Below are 21,310 nucleotides of genomic sequence, written 5' to 3' on the forward strand. Positions count from 1 at the left end.
GCTTCCAATTCCTAAATTTATTTTCTGTTAAATGAAAGCAGTCATCTAAGTGAGTTGTGTTGGAAATCAGGACATTATAGAACATCTTAGTTCCAATTTCATAAATCTATATCTTCAAATAAAACCTCCAAGTGCAAATAATACATCTCAATCACTTTGTAAATCATTTTTCTGTGTTGGTGCCTTCTCTCAGTCTTTAGCCAACACTAGATCTGGGACAGATTCCAGGCCAGGACAAAACTGCGACATTCCATACTCCCCATTCTTTGGTTATTTTGCCTTGAATTGAAGTGGATACTTGGCAGTTAGCCACCGGGGAACTCAAGATTTTCTGATTCCCTTCTTCATTAATCAAGATGACCAAGTAATTTCTAAATCTTCAGTCAGCTCTGTACTTTCCTGTTACTAACCCAGTATGTAGTCTTCCTGCCTCAGAAACTATAGACGTAAAAAGGGTTCTTAAAAACAATCCAGTCCGGCCAAACTATTTGACAGTTTGGAAGCTGAACCCAGCTTTCTTGGGGAATTGTTCAAAGTTAAAATGGTTTGGGTTAAGGGCAGAACTAAGACTCTAGTTTAAGGATTCTGATTCAGAAAGCAAAGCTCTTGAGAGGTCTTCCCCAAATACCCCAAGTGAGCCATTTCGTACGGTCTTAAGGGGAGGAAGAGATGCAAAGCAGTGGGACTTTGCCCTGGCATTTTGCTCCTGATTGAGGGTAGTTCCTATGGGGGGCAAAGGAGGCATTTAGCAAAGAACGACTTAACTTTAGGCAGGAGACTTGGGTTCCAGAACCACGTGCTCTTTGTAAATGGTACTTAATATTTAATCTACAGGAAGGTAACCAGTACAAACCTGTGCAGTCATAGTTGTCCAATATACTTGGATCCCTTTCCTTCCCTCACTTGGGAATTAAAATCATTAGAGGGACTAACATAGGCCAAATTACATAGAATAGTGCCTGCAACAAGTTAAGGCTTACTGTTACCACTGACTGTTATTACATGGCCAATGTTTGAAAGGGTGACTGCTTGCTCGCTAATGCGCTAAAGGCGCCCTAATTGTCCTTTAATCCAGCCCATAACTGCGCATGTACATCCCCAAGAGAGCTCGTGCACACAGCGATTTTCCTACCTAGGTGCAAGCTCCGCCCTCCAGGGCACGCCCCTTAAAGCGCGAGCACCGTGGTGAAGCGCGCTCTCGCTTGGGTGTGAGGTAAACAGAGGGCTGGCCCGGGAGACGCGGCTTTTGCTTCCGGGACTCTGGGAGCTTCGTTTCCGGGAGAAGCGGGCGTCGCTGGTAGCTGGCGGTGAAGGAGGTGTTCGCAGCCCTTCGTGGTCCCGGGCTTCGGTCCAGGGAAGCCAGGCATGAAGATCACGAGGCAGAAACATGCGAAGAAGCACCTCGGCTTCTTTCGCAACAATTTTGGAGTCCGGGAGCCGTACCAGATCCTGCTAGACGGTACCTTCTGTCAGGCGGCGCTACGGGGCCGCATCCAGCTGCGGGAGCAGCTGCCCCGCTACCTCATGGGGGAGATACAGCTGTGCACCACCAGGTGGGCCCGGCCGGCGAGGGTGGTGGCGCGGGGGACCAGCGAGGGTGGTAGACACGAGGCCGCCGCTCACCGGCCTCCCTGCCGAGCCCACGAGGTGCAAGGCGCCCCGCCCAAGAGGAGTTGACAGTTAAGCGGTGGTTCTAAGGAGGTCAGGGGAGCAATAGCCACGATGGAGGCAGAACGTACAATACAGTGCCCTGAAACAGTCACGTGTCGTTAGCCTGGCGATTAAGACCACGTGCTTTGTAGTGCGACTTGACTTTGAGGCTTGGACCCAGTCCTACTAGCTCTGGTATGTCGGGCAAGTTTTTTAACCTCCCTAAGCTTTGGATTTCTCATGTATAATAAAGGCGACCCTAACTACTTATAAGGTCGCTGAAGTATCGAGTGAGGAAGTATATTGAATGTGGAGTATTGGTTGCTGACCGAAAGCGCCCCCTTTTAAATGGTGGTGGTGATTTGCCTGGCTTTTTCTAATTTTACATTTAAAAAGTTCAAGCTTCACAACTGCCCTGTGAGGTAGCATCTTCGATTCCCAAAAAGATGAGTGGGGACTTGAGATTAGGACTTTGCTCAAGGCCATTTGTTTGTTCATCTGTCTTGTTTAAGTGACCAGCCACCTGCCAAGCGCTGCTGTAGCCCCTGAGGATACCTTGGAACAGGACGAAGTCCCAGCCCTCGCGGGCAGGACGGTGCGCGTGGCAGCTTCCACGCGGTGTGCTTGGGCGCCAGGTCTGGTGTCCACGTGTCATCCGTGTGGAACACTTAGAATAGGACCGTGTGGGGACAGGGGGGAGAGGTGGGGATCGTGAGGGTTTCATAGAGGAGATAACATTTGAGTCCCCTTACGGGTCAGTTCGGAGGGGAAGGACTGTCCTGAGTGACAGGGAAGAGGCAAGTGACGTTCCTTGCTGGGAGGACCTTCGGAACAAAGGAATGGAGTTGTGAAGCGCAGGGGCAGGAGATGCGGGCCCACAGGACAGGTGGGCGTGATGCGGGGGGAAAGGTAAATCGAGGCTCGGTCACGAAGAACTCTCTTACAAATCAGCAGGTTTCTTTTTCATTGTAGAATGTTACTTTAAAAAATATTTACTTGGAAAAAGAAAGACGACCCATAATACTACACCCGTGAGTAGCCGTCGTCAACACATGCGGCATCGGACATTCATTTCTTTCTGGGCACACACAGAACGCGAGAATGTGCTCCTACTGTGCACACGCTGTGACGTCCGCTCTTACGTAGCGCTGCTCCGCGAACAGCTCTCCGCAGGCACAGCTCCTCAAGCACTGCCTCCGGCGGGTGGTAGAAGCCGCCGAATGTTCGATCCCCATAGTTTTCAGGGCTGCCAGGCAAGTGCTTGGACAGCCTGTGCGCTTGAGTTGGTGGCTTCCGGCTGTCAGCAGCTTGTCCATTTACGCCCCTCCCCCATGCCATAGAAATAGGAACGTGTTTAATATGGTGCTGTAATATAAAAAACGTTGACAAGTTCGGCAGCAAATGGTATACTACAGCATTTTTTTTTTTCCTGAAGAATTTATTTCAACTTCTGGAATATTTCATACATACACAAAAGTGGAATAGTGTAGTGAAACGTCTGTGACCCAGCTCTTACAGTTATCAATGCGGACAATCTTGTTTCATTTATCTTTTTATCCCATGCCCTGCCCTCCGCCCCCCGACTTTTGATGGTTTATTTTAAAGCATATTCTGTCCATTCTTGGCGTGTATCATTAAGACATAAAGAAAGCTTTTTAAAGTCAGAGTTCAAACAAGGTACATAAATTGCATTTGTTTCTATGTCTCTTAAGCTTATTTTAAACCATAACAGTTTTAAATAACATTTTTGGCTAATCCAATATTTGGATTCACATTTCAGTGTTATCACTTATTATCTTGAATTTGGGCATATTACTTGAAATCTCTCTGAAATCAGTATAATTTTAAAGTAAGCTGCCTAACTTTGTAGAACTGTTTCGAGATTAAGCAAGAATTTATTAAAGATCAATTAGCGTGCTGCATGGCACATAATAAGCACTCAGTAAATTTTAATTCTTATTTTTGTTATTCTTTCTACTTGGTGTAAGAATTTTCCATGTCTTTTAAGACTGAATAGCTACTATATGATTTCTGGCTCCCAAATTCAGACTGTATTGGTATAGTTTTAGTTTTTAAAAATAAGTATTATTTTTGTACTTAGCTTTATGTGAACAGTCAATGTGTTTCTGTTATAATCGTTAATTGCTAATAACATTTTCTTTTTCAGGTGTGTGCTAAAAGAGTTAGAAACGTTAGGAAAGGACTTATATGGCGCAAAACTGATTGCACAAAAATGCCAGATACGAAATTGTTCCCATTTCAAGAATGCAGTGAGTGGATCAGAATGTCTGCTCTCCATGGTTGAAGACGGAAATCCTCATCATTATTTTGTGGCATCGCAGGTGATACTACTTTTAAAACCAGAGTCAATTTTAATCATTTCTATTTATACTTCATATGGAGTTATTTATAATCAGAAAAAATTAGTGGAAGTGGTTTGTTAAAGTGTTTCGACTTTATTAAAATAATAGCTTTTAAGTTAATTTGCAATCAATAAAAGCACTTGTCATTAGAGAATTTGAGAACCTTAAGCATATTGATTTTCTTCTTAATTACTGGTTTCCTTTTTTAGAATAAAAAAATTATTGACATAGAGATGTGATATGTGTTTCGGTTCATGAAGGGAAAGTAAGTAGAGCAGAGATTTTGCATTTTGTGTTCATAAACATTTTTTCCTGTTTCTGCATTCACACTATTTTTCAAAAAGTCATGTTTCATATTATTTGAGACTGTACCACCACCATGGAACTGTTTCAGGCTTTTAAAAAGACCTGGAGGCAGAGGAAGAGAGACTCTCAGGGCCAATGTTAATGAGGAAGTTCACTTTCATACAGATTTGTTTAAATGTGCTTTCAGAACTGTGAAATTACATAAAAGCTGAATCTAGAATCTGAATCACCTAATTCCGACTTTATTTCTGTTACCTCAACCTCTGTGAGCATTCTTGACCCTCCCTGGAGCATATTAGAGCAGAGGCCAGGGACACCACCTACCATGTTTACCTTTGCATTAGTTTGTAATTCATAGTCCCAGAACAGCAATTTTCAACTGGTGCAATACCTGACTATTTAGTCAGGGGCACTGCCCCCCGCTTTGATGGGCACTGATCTTTTTCCCTTAGATCATCAAATAAAAAAATGACAATAGCCCACACAACAGTAGCCATCCAGGGTGAATGCCCTGTCTTGAACCATAATATATAGGTTATATAACAGAGTTGCATGTTATTGCTCATATCATATAATAAAATTGTGTCTGATTGGTTAATTCTTGGTACCAGAAATCCGTATGTACAAGCATAAGCACCTGACTTTTTTACAAGTTATTTTGGAGCAAAAAGGGTAGGAATTACTATTAGTAGTAGTGGTAGTAAGTCAATCAAAATTATATCTATTTTTTTGGTCAGATCAGCAGAAAATATATTTTTTGGTGTGCCACAGAATTTTAGTGATTAGTTTATGTGTGTCATGAGATGAAAAAGTTTGAAAATTGTTATCCTAGAATATTGCTAAGTCCAATTCACATTGTTGCCACTTAACTATTTGTGCTCAGTTTTTGTTTCTCTTGCTTTCTTTATTATAAAATATATTGTACTCCCACTAGTGAGACATACTAATTTGAAAAATAAAACCTATGATCTCTTATTTTTAATATAATCCTCTTGACACTCTTAGAAATTTATCTAAGGCATCTCACTTAATTGACATACTTAAACTAAATAATTCTATTTTTCTTTTTAATAGGATCAGAATTTATCTATGAAAGTAAAGAAAAGGCCTGGAGTTCCTTTTATGTTTATTATCCAGAACACTATAGTCTTGGACAAACCTTCTCCCAAAACAATTGCCTTTGTTAAAGCAGTAGAGTCAGGTCAGCTTGTCTCAGTTCATGAGAAGCAAAGTATCAAGCAACTCAAAGAGGAACAGGGTTTAGTGAAAAACCCTGAACAGAGAAGAAGGAAAAAGCACAAGAAAGTAAGTGGCCCCAATCCTCTTAGCTGTTTGAAGAAAAAGAAAAAAACACAGGATTCAAAACCATCTGCCTCTGAAAAGAAAAGAAAAAGAAAAAGAATACGGAACAGATCAACCGCAAAAGTACTTTCTGAAAAGGAGAATGCGGAAGGATGAGGAATCCTTTGGATACTTTGAAAGACATTCAAACGTGAAAAGTAAATTTCTTTTTAAAACTGAAAGAACTTAGAATAAAAAAAAACATTTTTGTAAATGAATATTGATCCATAGCCTTTGCCTAAAATTATTTATAAATAAAAAACAAAACAATGAATGGGTTTAGGAGGTTGTTTGGGGAGATTTTGGAGATTGTTCGTTGATGTAAATCTATTGTCTCTTTCTATCTCATCATCACCCCTCACCCTTCAACATTATATGTAAATAGTTTAAACAATCAAATAGTGTCAAAAGGCTTGTGACAAAAAAAGAAGTAGTTGTCCCTGTTTCACATTCACGAAGGAAACTTTCAACTCATGTATGGGTTATAGAATTTACGTTTATATTTCCAAATGATATGAATATGCTGCTCCTTTTTGATCCATCTATTATTGACTTTCTACCAGAAAGAATGGAAGTTTTGCTTATGATACTCAGGCATTTTTCCAATATAGTAATACATCCTAAATTAAATATTTTTATTATTATGACTATAAACTTTATAATCTGAACCAAATAGCATGCTGTGATTGAATTTCTTATACTATTTTTTTTTGTTATTCCAGAAGGTCATAATGTCCTAATTTTAATACCTGTCTTGATCTTGCCATGTATTTTAATAACTTTGTAAAGGACCTCAAAGTACAGTTTCCCATATGGTAGTGTCAGATCATTTCTTACCCCTGGAGATACTTCTGGAGCCTTCTATCTTCCGACATTGAAAGGTTTTCTGCTGAGCATGTTGCTCAGCTATCACCTGGGTACTCCTTGCCCTTATCCAAAAATCTACTTTTTCACTTCTCTTTCCTAGATTCTTCATTTTAATGTTCCTTGGTTTTCTCTTTTGCTCTATATTTTTATTTTGAGGCTCAACCAATGTGTCTGTTGGACTGATAAACTAGCAAGATAAAGAATTCTTGGTTGAAATCATTCAGTTTCCCTGTAGAACTTAATTGTTTATAGGGTCCTGGGTTGGGGGCAGGGGGACCTATTTGCGTTTTTGGAGCTCCATTTGTCCAATAAGGAAGGGAATTTTCTTTTAGATGTAAATGTTTACTTGAATAACATTACAAAATAATATTCTCTTTAAGGTTGGCTATGAATATGTGATTTAAAAAGTATCTAAAGGGTCAATTCAATTAGGAATTGAATGCTCAAACTTTTCTTTTTCAGTCCCCCAATTGTGTAATCATTCATCAAGCTAAAATTCTACTGTTTTTGTACTGTAAGATTGAAGTGTAAAGTTGGAGAAGTTGCCCAGGTTGGTGTGGCTCAGTGGTTTGAGTGCTGGCCTGTGCACCCAAGGGTCACCCGTTCAATTCCCAGTCAGGGCACATGCCTGAGTTGTGGGCCATGTCTCCAGTAGGAGGCGTGTGAGAGGCAACCACACATTGCTGTTTCTCCCCCTCTCTTCTTTCTCTCTAAAAATAAATAAAATCTTAAAAAAAAAAAAGCTGTTGGAAAAATGGAAACTGATTAGTGGCTCCTGACTTTGAGCTACCTTCAAGCAGTGGTTCTTAATCTGGACCATTAAAAATATGATCAGGTATGAAGGACATGTGATTAAATTCTTATTAATGGCTTAAATGAATGGCTTTTCTTAAATTTGAGACAATTTTTGTACAGAAATGTCATTCTCAGTTGAATTCAGAGATGGCTTTTAAGGTGAGAGTGGAGCCATAGCATTAACTACACTGGGAATAACACAGGCTGTATTACTTACAAGCCAGGTTAGTGTTTGGATGGTCATTTCATGATTCTGTTACCAATTCTTAATAGCATGAACATTTTTTTAAGGAAGGCAAAGGTATTGGGGGGGGGGGGAAGAATATAGTTCCTGTGAGGAAAGAACATTGATCAATAATGGCAAGAGTTAGGATTAAATCAAATGTAGACAAAGTGATAAGGCAGGCGAAATAATACACAGATAATTTGGTATGCTAAAATGCTTAAAATTTAGGTAATATATAAATAATATTAAACATGCATATGCTTCATAATATACAATATAATAGAATTGTGTATTCACGCATACATACTATTTTCTTTTTGCTCCTTTTTCTTTATAAATCCTTTTTAAAAAACGAGGTTAACTTTGCATCTTAATTTTGTGAAGGAGGTAAGAACATTGTCATGTGTGCAGGAGTTGCATCATGTTAGGTGAAACAAGTTGTTGAGTTGTTTAATCTTACGAAAGTTATATTATGTATAGAAAGTTGCATCTGGGTGCTGAGCTGCCAAAGGGGTGGGTCGTGCTGGTTCTAAGCCCGCTTTTCTGTACTCTGTACGGCGATGCCGCAGCTGGAACGCTGTAAGCCACGATTCTCCGGTGACAGCTGCTGTCCCTTAGGTCCTACCAATGGGGCACCAGAGGCAGAACCTGGAAGGAGGCTGGAGGAAGGGAGGACACGCTTCTTCCTGTGAACTTCTGGAGACTCCTTGACAGCCAGTGAGTCACCTGTGAGTGTCGTTTCTTCACTCTAACAGTTACTTACCAATGGTCCCTAAATCCAGTCTGTAGCACTTGCAGCAACAGCTTTATTGCCTCCCCACTGCCACCAGAGAACCAGATAGCAGCCCTAGCTGGAGGGAGCCTGCTCTTTCTGAGACCTGTCTGGGCCCCTCTGAGCAGACATGTCAGCACTAAAGGATTCAAGCCTGCCTCCTCAGAGGCTTCAGCTCCACAGGGCTCCTTGCCCGGCTTCCATGTCTTAGAATTCTAACCTCTTCCCTTTTCCTCCCTTGTTTCCTGCACTCGCTACCTCCAGAATTCTTAAGTGTTCTTTTTACCTATTTAATTACCCATTAACAGCTTGGTACCTAATTAATACTTGTTTACATTGAATTCTCTCTGTTCACATAACTGGTGTTATGAGAACTGGACCCTGTTCTAATACAAGCATTCCAATCCTCCAGGCCTGAGTCACATGTCCTTTCTGGAGCCCGAGGGGAAGGATTAGCCCTACCTAAATTATGCAGACATATTGGAGAAAAGAATTTACCAAAGGGGCAAAAATGGGGTACTGTTCTAAACAGAGGTGAGGTGAGATCATGCCAAAAAAAAGAAAAACCCTCATGTAAGAATTAAGATAATTTTTAAAGATTATAAAACCCCATCTCACAGTTATCTTTCTTTTTGTTCCAAAACATTTTAAATAAAATCATTGTGAAAGTGAAAAGACAAAAATGAGCTGCCATTTCACACCACTGTGATGGTTATAATTAGACAAAAAAAAAAAAAAAGTGTTGTCAAGGATGTGGATAAATTAGAACCCACGTGCAGTGCTACTGAGAATATAAAATGGTACAGCTCCTTTGGAAAATAGGCTGGCAGTTTCTCAAATGCTTAAACATAGAGGTGCACTCTGGCTGGCATGGCTCAGTTGGCTGAGCATCAGCCTATGAGCAAAAAGGTCACCGGCTGGATTCCCGGTCCTGCGTTGGGGCGCTTGAGAGAGGCAACTGATTGATGTTTCTCTCACATCAATCTCACAAAGGAGAGATGTTTCTCTCCTTACTTCCTCCCTTCCTCTTTCTCTAAAAGTAAGTAAATAAATATTTTTTTAAAAAAACATAGAGTTGCCCCATATTACCCAAGAGAAATGAAAAGTTAGGTCCATACAAAATTTGTACACAGAAATTTACAGCAGCATTATTCATAATACCAAAAAGTGGAGATAACCCAAATGTCCATTAACTGATGAAAGGATATACAAAATGTGGTATAGCCATGCAATGGAATATTATTTGGCAATAAAAAGAAATGAACTATTGGCATGTCACTACAGCATGGATAAGCCTTGAACTCATTATGCTAAGTGAAATAAAATAGTCACAAATGATCACGTATGAGTCCATTTTACAAGAAATGTCCAAAATGGGCAAATCTATAGAGACAGAAGGTAGGTTAATGTATATCTATCTAAGACTGGGTAGGAGGAAAAGAGGTGTAGGGTTTCCAGAGTAATAAATTTCTAAAGTTTATTGTGGTGATGGATGTACGACAGTGTGAATTCATAAAACCATTTTAATTTGTACTCTTTAAATGGGTGAATTGTTATGTAAACTATATCTTCATAAAGCTTTTAAAAAGTATTAATATCTCAGTAGGTATATAATACATACTTATTCATGAATTATTCATGTAACCAAGGGGATTGAACAAAATATACTTCTGAATTTTAGAAGTATTTTAGAAGTAATTAGAAGTATTTAGAAGTTTTGGTAACTAAAGAAGCAAAGATATGCAATTGATTCCACTTCCTTTAAAGAAAAAAATTACTGACAAACTATTTGGGTGCTAATGTTTCACTCCTTGTTCTCCTATGAATTTACCCCCAAGAAGATCTTACCAGCTCACTGTCCACTCCCTGATGTGGTCAGAAAAAACGCCATCTTTTCCCTTTAGCTTCCAAAATGTTACAAATTGTCCAAACCTCCCCACAGGTAGTAAATGCTGAAAGGGTAAATCTTCCAAATGTTCACCACTTTGCACAACTATTTGTGATGATGTTTTGTTCAACTTGATCTGAAAATGAGAATCCCTAAGTAACGAAATATTTTCATCTCCAAAACTGGATTAGCACATGCACGTCTTTTATGTGGTAAGCAACGCGAGCAGGTGCTGTTTAGCTATGTGAACAAAAAAAGTTTATTCAGGCTGTTAGAGAGTCTTCCACGTTCAGAAGGAACAGAGACGCGAAGGAAACACTCACGGAATGGCGTGGGTTGTGGAAGACCGGTGTGCTAACCCCGCTGTCCCCACTTGCAGCCCCGCGGGATAGTGGCACGTCCAGAGGGCTGGCCGGGGAGGAAGCAGCCCTAATCGCAACAGCTTCTGGTTTTTTCTGTCTCATCATCATTTCCTGAATGAACACAATTAAACACTTAGAGCTGTCGCTAGGCTTTTCTTTGGGTAAAATTCAAAGATCTTGCTTTATTTTACCCTTGTTTTCCGGTAGTGTTTGATGTTATTTCTGGCACCTACATGCTTATTAAGTGTTGAATGAGTGAGGAAGTGAATTGAGTTGGGTGACATGAACTCTATTGTTATCACCTGTATTACAGGGTCCCCAGCCTTCCTAACTTATGACTGTCAGTATGACACTGTTTCTTTTATGTAGGACAAAATAGGGGCCATTCAACTTTGCTTGCCAATATAGCACACACATTGCTCAAAACTTTCTTGAACACCTAGGTATTTGAAAGTAACCAGCAGTTAGAAAAAAAAAAAAGAATCATACATTTTGGCGAAAAGGAATAAATATTTAGAAATATGTTGGTAGGCAAAATATCATGTATCCTTGTAACTGAACGCAGGTCCAGCTGCCTGCCGCGACGAAAGCCAATACTTGACAGGCAGGTGCTGATATAAAGCAAAGTGGCTTATTTGCAGATGCCAGCCACCTGGAAGATGGGGGACTCCTGTCTCAAAGCCCATCTCCACCTCTCAGAGGGGGCAGAGGTTTTTATAAGAAGCAAGGGGAAAGTGAGCAAAAAGAGATTAAGGGAAGGGGTTGTAAAGTTCTCTACACACAAACGAGCCCAGTCCATTCTGCTAAGGCAAGAATGGTTTGGTGCGCATCGTTGTGGTGTAGTCATCACGGCTTCACGTCATCCAGAATTCATGTCATCCTGGCTCCATGGTTAAAGTCAGTGAATCTCCCGGAGCTGAGATGCCTGACGATTGAAGTCTGTATCTTTTGAAGTTACTGTAGTTCCTCGGATTCATATAGAAATATGTTGTTCATCTATAAGCTATATATCAGTCGGAGTCTCCACTTACAGAAACAGTGTCAAAAGAATGACAAGGTGGCTTACCATTTCCCACCTTTACCCATTTTCTACTTTTACATCCTAACTGAAATATGGTTACCATCATCTGCTTCTAAAAATTATTTACTACATTTCTCATCGTTCTGGTTTATGAGTTATGCTGATGGAGCTTATCTGAATGTGTGTGTGTGTGTATGGAGAGAGACAGAAGAGAGAGATGACATGTATGGACACTCTGTTGCCTATGAAACATGTTATTTTTAGAACAAGTGTAGTTACAGTGCAAGGCTACCTACTGGGATTCCACATCAACTCTGAAGCTGTCTTCCAGAGCCATTGCTAAACCCCAGAGGACAGGGATACACTGTCTTTCCTTTCTATCTCCAGAAATAGGTGACTATAAGAGAGCCATTATCTGACCACACTCAAAGGTGCCGTAAGAGTCAGTGTTACTCTGTGTCATTATCCTTTGCGCTGGTAGATGCGCTGCTCTGACATCCCGAGAAGACACCCCCCGCCCACTTCCCCATTATCTCACTGTGATGAGAAATTACCTTAGCTTTCCTGGATGTCATCATGTGTCTGGTCCCTATCATGTTCTAGCTAAACACACTTTGGACCTCCTGACGTCTTTTTTTGTGACTTTGGTAAGATGATGAAAAGAGGGAGAAGGAAGTGAGTCTGCCACAGCTGAAAAAGGAAAAAAAAGGAAGTCAGAAACATGGCCACCTACAATCCGTTTGAGAAGCAGAAGGCTGTGGGAGAGCAGTCCTTGGCCTTCGCTGTGCACAAGAATCATGGGCAATGGAAGAAAGCAGATGGCCAAACCCCACCTGAGATACTTAGGTTTTTTTTAGTCTGGTGTGGGGCCAGGTATTCTGTAATGTAAATGCTCCCCAGGTGTTTCTGATGTGTGGCCAGACTGAGAACCTCTGAGATAGAGAAGCACGTGGGTCTGGGAGGCAGGCAGATCCAGGTGCAAATAATCACCTGGGACTTCTCTCAGTCTCAGTTTTCTTAGGGGCAAAATAGGCTTAATTGTCAATAAGACAGTGTCTGGCCCTTAGCACCTGTTCAGTAAGTTGTCTACAGATTATAAGGGAATGCAATGCAGCTGTTAAAACACAAATTTTAGAAGGGCTACTTAATGCTCTAAGAAAGTAAATGTTCACTTTCTTTCCTTCATTTGCCCTCCACTCCCCTCCTCCCCGACAACCCCTCCTCTCCCTCCCCCTCATTGCCGACTTCTGCGGTGCATACCTGGGACCTATCTTCCTTTCTAAGGACGTTATGATTCAGAGCAGCCTTTCTCAGTCACTGGCAGCAACTTTGTATTTGTTGAGATCTTTCACAAAAATGAAATGAGAATCTCTAAAGGTAGGTACCTGATCTGAATATTTAAAAAGCTCCCTGAGGGATTCTAATATGAAGTCAGAGTTTCAAAGCCCTTAATGAAATAGTGGATCTCAAACTTTGGGGTGCATAAAAATCACTTGGAGATTTATATTAAAATTCAAGCTGCCGGGGTCCCACATTCAGGGTCTGATTCCCTAGGTCTGGGTTGGGGCCCAGAACTTGCATTTTAAAAGAGATTTGGCTCCCAAGGCCCGCCAGCATCAGCCGGGAGCTTCAGAAAGGCAAACTGGTTCGCCCTACCCTAAACTAATCAGAAACTCTTTGGTCGGGGCTGAGGAACCTCTGCTTCAACAAGCTCTGCAGGTGGTGCAGATGGTTCTTGGAAATTTAGGAACCTTGTGTCTAAGTTAGAACAGAACAGCACAGCAAAACAGAAGGCTGCACCAGAAATCTGAGACCCCCCACCACCACCATGTCCAAAGCCTGACCGGGGAACCAGAGCCTGAAGTGAGAGCCTGAAAACCCACAAGGAGTAAGTAGAAGGGAAAAGAGGGTCCTCTGAGGAAGCTCAGGTGGCTTTACCAAACGTAGGGGAACAAATGTCTGAAAAAAGCATGGCCATCCTACAGAAATGGGGGGGCGGTGACGTTTCGGCATCATTTTTGAGGATGAAATAAAACGATGCATGTAAAAGTGTTTCTCAGTGTCTGGCAGAAAAATAAGTATTCTGTGAATTGTAGGAATTTTCTTTTTTATTATTATTAAAGCAGAACATTGTGGCACCCAGAATAATGAGTTTAGGTAATATAACCTGTATGTTTCTGGTCTTGAAAATGACTACCAAAATTTATGTGATCTAAACTATATTTAATGCTTCATGAAGCAGACAGTTTCCATTTGGAGAACTGTAAAATGGGGGGAAGGCAGAAAGCTTATACAGACTAGAGAATAAAGTACAAGGAAGAGAAAGATAGAAAATATGTGATTGGCTGGGGCTGCATAGTCAGCTGTACTTGAAATGAGAAGGAAGGAGGAAGGAAGTAGACAGCCCAGCGCTGGCTGTGCATCTGTCCGCTGGCTGCCTGAATCGGCTTTGTTTTTGGTCACGTGGAGCGTTTACAGAGACACGAAGGTCACGCCAAGTTTTGGTTTGCTGACGTGGTGCGCCAGCCAGGCCCTGGCTCTGTGTTGGGCCCAGAAATGCATTTCGACACTGGGTTTTATGTTTATGTCTACGACCTGTCTCAATTACTTTTTGTGTATGGAATGAGTAGGGGCCAATTGTTTTTTTTTTCAATACCGATACAGCCATTGTTACAGGAGCCTTTTAAGAGAAGACTTTCCTTCCTCATGAAATTAAGTTGGCTCCTTTTTTCCCCACTTTGATTGCACACTCCCGGAGGGCTGGGGCTTTATCTCACACTCCTTGGTATCTGAATTATGTAGAATTTGGTTCGGCTCTGAAAACCAGGGAGGCAAAGGACAATAGCTTGAACAAGTGTACCCGTTGGTGTTCCTAAATGGCAAACCACCCTCAAACTCACTGGCTGAGGTCAATAATCCTTTACAGCTGTTGGCTGAGCTTTGGTTGATCTAACCTGGCTCAACTGGATACTTCTCCAGCTGTGGTAGCTGAGGCAGCTCTGCTTTCCCCAGAGCTCTGTGGTGTGACTGGGACGGCCGCCCCACATCCCTCTTGGCTTGGGGTCGGGGCTGGGTTTGCCAGAGATACCCTTCTGGTAAAGGAAGAAGTGATAAACAGGAAGCAGTGATGCTGGAGGTCTCATAAGGCCCAGGCTCAGAGCTGTTGTTTCTCCTCCCCTTGAAGAAGTCACATTGGCTGAGCCCAATGTCAGAGGGGTGGGGAGCATACTCTGCCCTTGATGAGGCCATGGGAGGATGTAAACACAGTGAGGAGCGACGAATTGGGAGCAATTGTTCCATCTACCACAAGCAGTTAGGAATTTATTTTTCTCGTGTAAAGGTCCCGATGTAGGCAGTCCAAGGCTGGTGCCGTCCGCAAAATTCTCAGGAACTTGGGCTGCTTTATTTTATTGCTCCTTTGTGCATGACCTTGTTGCTAAAGTTAACTGATGGGCTAAGGCATCTTCTTTAGCTCTAGCCATGACGTAGGAGGAAGTGACAAAGTAGAAAGGAAATAAAGGGCACATGCCAATTCTCATTTAAAAGAGGGTCCTAGAAGTTGCCCCATGATACTTTCACAACATGTGGCCACAGCTGGTTGCAAGGGAGACTGAAAATATAATCTTTATGCCACTTAGCCACATTCCTAGGTAAATCAGGAGATCTATTACTAACAAAGAGAAGTGGGAACAAGAAAAGTAATAATTTGTGTATATAGTCTTGTACAGAGTATGGGTTCAGTAAACATTGCATTTATTTTAAATTTTTACATGCCATAAAACAGCAGTTGTTATTTTAATGGGAAAAGAGAGTAGCCATTCTTAATAATATAATAAAAATATGTTTTTTAAAATTCAGCGATTCAATTCATTTAGAATTTTAAGTGCTTCTTTCGGGTCCCACAATTATAACTAAGAAAACTTTTTGTATAAATAGCAGTATTCTCTCTATATCTCTAGACTTGACTCATTGGCTTCAATAGTACAGGGTAGAGCAAAAGTAGGTTTGCAGTTGCTTCAATGGAAAAATAATGCAATAAATAATAATACAAGAATAAACTGTTCCACATATTCACAACTGTAAACCTACTTCCCCACTCTGTATTATAATCAAGAGATTAAAACAAAATTCAAAACCACAATGAGGGACCACTTGACACACCTTTTTAAATGGTTAAAATAAGAAACTTGGCAAGGATGTGAGGCAACTGGAACTTTCATATGCTGCTGGCAGAAAAGCAGTATGAAAAACCAACTATTTTGGAGAACAGTTTGACTTGTGAAGTTAAGCATTCTTTTATGATAAGTCCCAGTAATTTCATTCTGAAGTATTCCCCGAAGAGAAATACTGACATACATCCCCACCAAAATCTGTAAGCAAATGTCTACAGCATTTTCAATGAGTCACTAAAAACAGCAAACACATTGTCCCTCTGCCAAAGAATGGATGAGCCAGTCCTGTTACATCCATACCATGGAATACTACTCAGCCAGAACAAGAAACAAATTACTGATGCATGCAGCAAAACGAATAAATCTCCAAATAATCATGCTAAGTGAAAGAAACTAAAATCTAAGGGTTGTAAACTAAGTGATTTCATTTATATGACATTCTTGAAAAGGTGAGACTCTAGAGACAAACTGATTAGTGGTTGATAGGGGCTTGGGATAAGGGAAGGAGATTGATGTGAAAAGGGAACACATAGGGAAAAGAGAAATAGTCTTCCTCTTGATGGTGGTAGTAACTGTATGCCTAAATTTAGGAAATTGTGTATATAAATTACATCTCCATAAACCTGGTCAAAAAAATTCTTTCTTTTACAAAAAAAAAAAGGGGGGGGCAATATGAAAAAGTGATTCTGATTTAAAGTGGTGTTTGAAATTATTTGTTTTTTAGATTAAAGAAACTGCAAAGCCAGTTATTCCTGAAATCAAAGACTCATTTACAGCATGGAATTAAAAATCTACCTTTCAAGAATGAATTACTGTTGCATTTTCCATTTTAGTTCACTATCTGCAATTGCTCCATGTGAAACACTTAAATCTATTTAGGAAAATGCCTCCTTCTTAGCATTGTTTGATGGGAATGGCCCCATTTTAGTCCACAGGGTACTGAGGGGCTGAAAGGAATTGGTTTTGTGATGCAAAATGACATATCCTGGAGCCATGGAATTGATATGAGAAAATTCTGTAATTGTTCTGTTCTGGTACAAGATTAATAACAGCTCTCTCGCAGATTTAAGATACAGTCCTTTGCTTTCATTACCACCCAGGCTTACTATATACTAGAACCAAAGATTCTCCTGGAGGAGCACTGAGGAGACCATGGAGTGAAGAAATAGACCCAACTAGGGGTACAAAAGGTGCTGGGGCGGGCTGAGGGGATGGCCAGGATACAGGACGAAAGTCTCAAGGAGGGTGTGACGGGTGGATAGACTTGTTAAGGGCCACCTCAGGGTGCCTTAGAAGTCACATGGCTTCTGAAGAAGAAGTAATTCTTACACTGAGACAGGAAAGAGGAGAGAGGGTTCCGCACAGCAGGGGGAGGTGAGCCAAGAACGGAAGCATGGACAGTTCTGCAGTGGACAGAGGTGCGCGACTGTGGTGAGGCTGGTGAGTTGCAGGAGGTAGGCGGGAGTCAGCCCGTGAGTCCCTGCGAGTCTTCACGTCCTCGGACCTGCAGACGGTGGAGAGTCCTTGTGGGAAGGAGTCCGGTACTATCTGAACTTCGACTGCATCACATAGGTGACGCTGAGTATGAGAGGCCGTGCAGAGGAAAAGATAGAGGTGAACAGTGGAGATTTGTTGCCCATTTAAGTATTGTCACCATAGTCCAGGCGAGGGATGACAGTGGCCTGAAAGGAGAGGCAGTAACCGTAGGGATAGAAAGCGACAATTTTGAGAGAGATGTAGTGTGTCCTTGGGATAAGGTTCTGAGAAAGATGTAGAACTTTGAATAAGGTTCATTTAAAAAAAATGACTTCAGAGCTGCATTATCAGCGGGCGCCAGCTTCCTTCTGTGATTTCATTATCAGCCCTATCTCTTTGTTTCATACCCTTGCGTCCTGCCTTAGGTCTTTTCATTGGCTTCATCCTCAGGCAGGATCTCTAGTAAAGGCTGGAAAGAAGTGGTCCAGCATTTTTTTAGGCTCATGGGGAAAAGACCCAGGGTTGGGAATGCCGGCCAGTCCTTTGTCAGGTGCCACTTCCGCGCCACGGCTGGCAGTGAGAGTGTGCGTGAATGTTTCTCATAGAGAACCGAGGTGCTGTTAGCAAGGTAAGGTCAAAAAGACTGGTCAGAAAAACACAAGCAAATTAGAAAAAGGGCATCCATTATAGCTTCTGAATTTCCACAATAGGTAGGGTTTTGGATTGCCATAAAGTGGTACTAATATAGCATCATGTTACTACGAAGTTAAAGAAATGAGTAAGTTCAGAATCCCAGGATGCTGCTGCATCGGGCGCCACCTAGTGGCAAATGTCTGTCCTGTGTTAGTATTTCTCAGGACGATTAATTTATCATCTGAACTGGTACAGTTTTGTCTGAGGTAAATGCTAAACCAGACCAATATTAGGGTAACAGGTGCAAACCAGGATGATCCCAGGCACACTGGAGCACATGGTCACCCTAACTCTGGGTCCTGTGTCTGTCTGAGGTTTCCAGGAATCTCTGCTTAGCTGATCACTTGCTTCCTTTGGTCTGATTGTGAAACATGGGGCCAGGGTCATGAGGATCCATCCTCTGCATCGTTGTCACCAGAGATGCGTGGTTTTATTTTTTCTGTTTTACCTTCCCCTCCATTCCTCCTTCACCATCCAAGAGATATGAACGTTAGCCTGACCTTTCAGAGTGGGCAGACAGGAAGATCCATGACTATTTGCATTATACCCAAATTGTCATCATCGGCCTTGTATTTTATGGACAAGCAAGAAAAAAAGCAAAAAACTGCAGATGATGACAAAAATAATCATCTTGTTTGTCTGTATCTTAAAGTATCCTATATAGAGCTCCTTCAGGTCCTACCATATAGTATCACCTGTGTCATCGTCTATTATTAGACAATGAGCACCTGGAGGAGGAGGGCCATGCCTCATTTACCTTGGTGTCATCACTTCTTATCACAGCTTTGGGGCCCTGTCAAGCATCCTTCCATTAGGCTGAAGTCTCACACCAAGTTAAACTGCTATTCAGTTCAGCAGCCAAGTAAAGAATGATTTCCATGGATAACTTACCCACACTTATTTATATCCTCAGTATAGTCAGTGGTAGACCCTAATGCATTGTACAATTGAGAAACTATTTAATCCACTGCTTTTTTTGGTAGTGATCATAACATATACACACTGACACGTCTGCCCTCTCAAGAGCATGGGATTTATTTTCCAGTGGTATTTGGCTTCTGAGGAGCGGAACAAGCGAAGTGAGCTGTTATGATTTATCAGGTGGCCTCACAGCTAAAACTGATTTTTATAACACTTTTCACAACATTAGGCAGTAGGAGTGTGCTGGTAAATGTTTAGCAGTCAGGTCTCCTGGGGGGAGGGGGTGCTGATTCATAGGACTTGCCAATTTTTTTCTGTGGTGTAAATACTCCCACGGTGGCTGAGTCTAAACTCCCAAAGGGATGTCACCAAACAAGGAGCCAGGGAGAGACATGAACTTGCGAGCAGCCTTGAGTGTACAGCTGATGAGGTCAGAGCAGAGCTGACCTGGGCCTCAGCCCATGTCTCATTTTGGTATTTTTTCATCCAATGTATTTATTGAGCACCTACTGTATTGGTGCTTAGGATACACTAGAGAACAAACAAAACAAAGATCCCTGTATTTGTGGGGCTTGAATTCTTTTGGGGAGGTAGAGACAGAAGATGTACAGTAAACATATTTAACAAATAAGTAATATGCTAGAAGGCAATGAGCGCTACAAAAATATAAATAAGCACACAAGGACAAAGGAGATTGAGGAGATAGGAGAGGCTGTGATTTTTCATGGGACAGTCAAAGTAGACTGGCCTGAGAAGACGGCATTGCTGAGATTCGAAGTGAAGTAGGGAGCAAGGCTTCTATGTGTCAACGGCAGGAGTGTGCTGGGCAGAGGGAACAGCCAGTGCAAAGGCTCCGAGGTGGGAGTTTGCTGGGCTTGTTCAAGGAACTGCTGGGAAGGCAGTGTGGCTAAATGAGAGGGAGGGAGAAGAAAGGAGAAGGGAAGGGGAATGGGCGGCAGGGGGAGAGAGACTGGCTGCCGCCAGGTAGAAGGAGCAGTCACAGGAGAGAGCGTTGGCATAAAAAGAGGGAGAGTAGACCCCATAGAATATTATGAGGACTCTGGATTTTCCTCAGAGGAAATGGAGAGCATTGCAGGTAGAAGAGACAGTGACATCATTTGATTTAGGTGATAAAAGTATTGCCTTCATTTTTTTGAAAGAAGTCTTGCCCTGGCTTCCACGTTGAGAACAGACTCCAGCTAGGACACCACTTTGGACGTGGTAAGAAGCAGCCTTTCTCTGGATGCGCACTGAAGGCAGAGCCACGAAGGACCGCTCACCGATCGGATGAGGGTCGCATTCGTTTTCTAGGGGTGCCAGGCAAAAGTGCTGCAAACTGCGTGGTTTAAAACAACAGAAATTCATTGTCTCCTAGTTCTGGAGACTGGAAGTCTGAAATCAAGGTGTTGGCGGGGCCATGCTCCCCCTGAAACATGTCACGGAGTGTCCTTCCTTGCCTCTTGCCAGCTTCGGGTGGTTTGCCGGCAATCCTTGGCGTTCCTTGGCTCACAGCTGTGGCCCTCCATCAACACACCATCGCACGGTGCCCTTCCCTCATGTGCCTGTGTCTCTTCTCTTCTAAGCACACCGTTCCCATTGGAGGAAGGGCCCACTCTGCTCCAGTATGACCTCATTTCGATTTAATTATATCTACAGTGACCGCATTTCCAAATAATGCCACATCCTGAGGTGCTGGGGACTAGGATTTCAGCACATCTTTTTGTAGGTCATCATTCAACCCAGGACAGAAGGACAGAGTGGAGTTAATGAAGACTCAAAGGTTTTGGCCTGAGCAGTTGGCAGGAGGATATAGTTGCCATCAGGCAAAATAGGGAAGGCTGCTGATGCTGCAGGTTTTTGGCGACAATTGGGATTTCCAAAGTATTCCAAGTCACACCCACATAAAGACAGAAAGGAACTAAATTCTTATAAATGCACATGCATAAAGGGAAAATAACCCTGAAAGTGATGGCTCTCATAAGAAAACCACATTATAAATTCTAAAATTTTATTCAGCCCCCTGAATACAAACTTATAAATCACTTAAATTAATGGGAAGTTGTAAATACTGCATTTCAGTTCTGTCAGAAACAATTTTTTTTTTTTTTTTTTTTTTTTTTTTGCAGATTCACCTTTAATACACAGTTTGGGTGCTGGGGAGGAAAGGCTCTTTGAAAACCTGTAAAAGCTTCCTGAGCTCTTTAGAAAGGCAGGGCAGATTCTTGGGGGATGAGTCTAAGCAAACATTTGCCTCATTATGTAAATCAGGCATAAGCACCTAAGCCATTGAAACATTTCAGCTGAAAGTTAGTAGAAGTTCCTCTTTCTTTGCACATGGTGGCCCATTTGTATTGTTTCAGAGATTACTTGATCCGACAGACTGGAACCAGTTCAAACAGGGAGCATGGACCTGATATAAACAAAGGACAGGTTCAATGGAAGGCCACGGGAATATGT

At 41.9% G+C, this 21,310-nt stretch overlaps 1 protein-coding gene across 1 annotated transcript; it reads left to right on the top strand.

Annotated features, from left to right (window-relative positions):
- The first annotated feature begins 1,283 nt into the window (after window positions 1-1,283).
- UTP23 (UTP23 small subunit processome component) lies at window positions 1,284-6,541 on the top strand. The gene is made up of 3 exons (XM_054590077.1): window positions 1,284-1,553; window positions 3,818-3,992; window positions 5,394-6,541. The coding sequence occupies exons 1-3, from the start codon at window positions 1,366-1,368 to the stop codon at window positions 5,775-5,777; spliced, it is 747 nt and encodes a 248-aa protein (XP_054446052.1). The 5' UTR covers window positions 1,284-1,365; the 3' UTR covers window positions 5,778-6,541.
- The last annotated feature ends 14,769 nt before the right edge of the window (window positions 6,542-21,310 follow it).

Source organism: Pteronotus mesoamericanus, unplaced genomic scaffold, assembly GCF_021234165.1.
Source record: "Pteronotus mesoamericanus isolate MK-2021 breed Mesoamerican mustached bat unplaced genomic scaffold, CSHL_Meso_final scaffold_174, whole genome shotgun sequence".
Taxonomy (NCBI): Eukaryota; Metazoa; Chordata; class Mammalia; order Chiroptera; family Mormoopidae; genus Pteronotus; species Pteronotus mesoamericanus.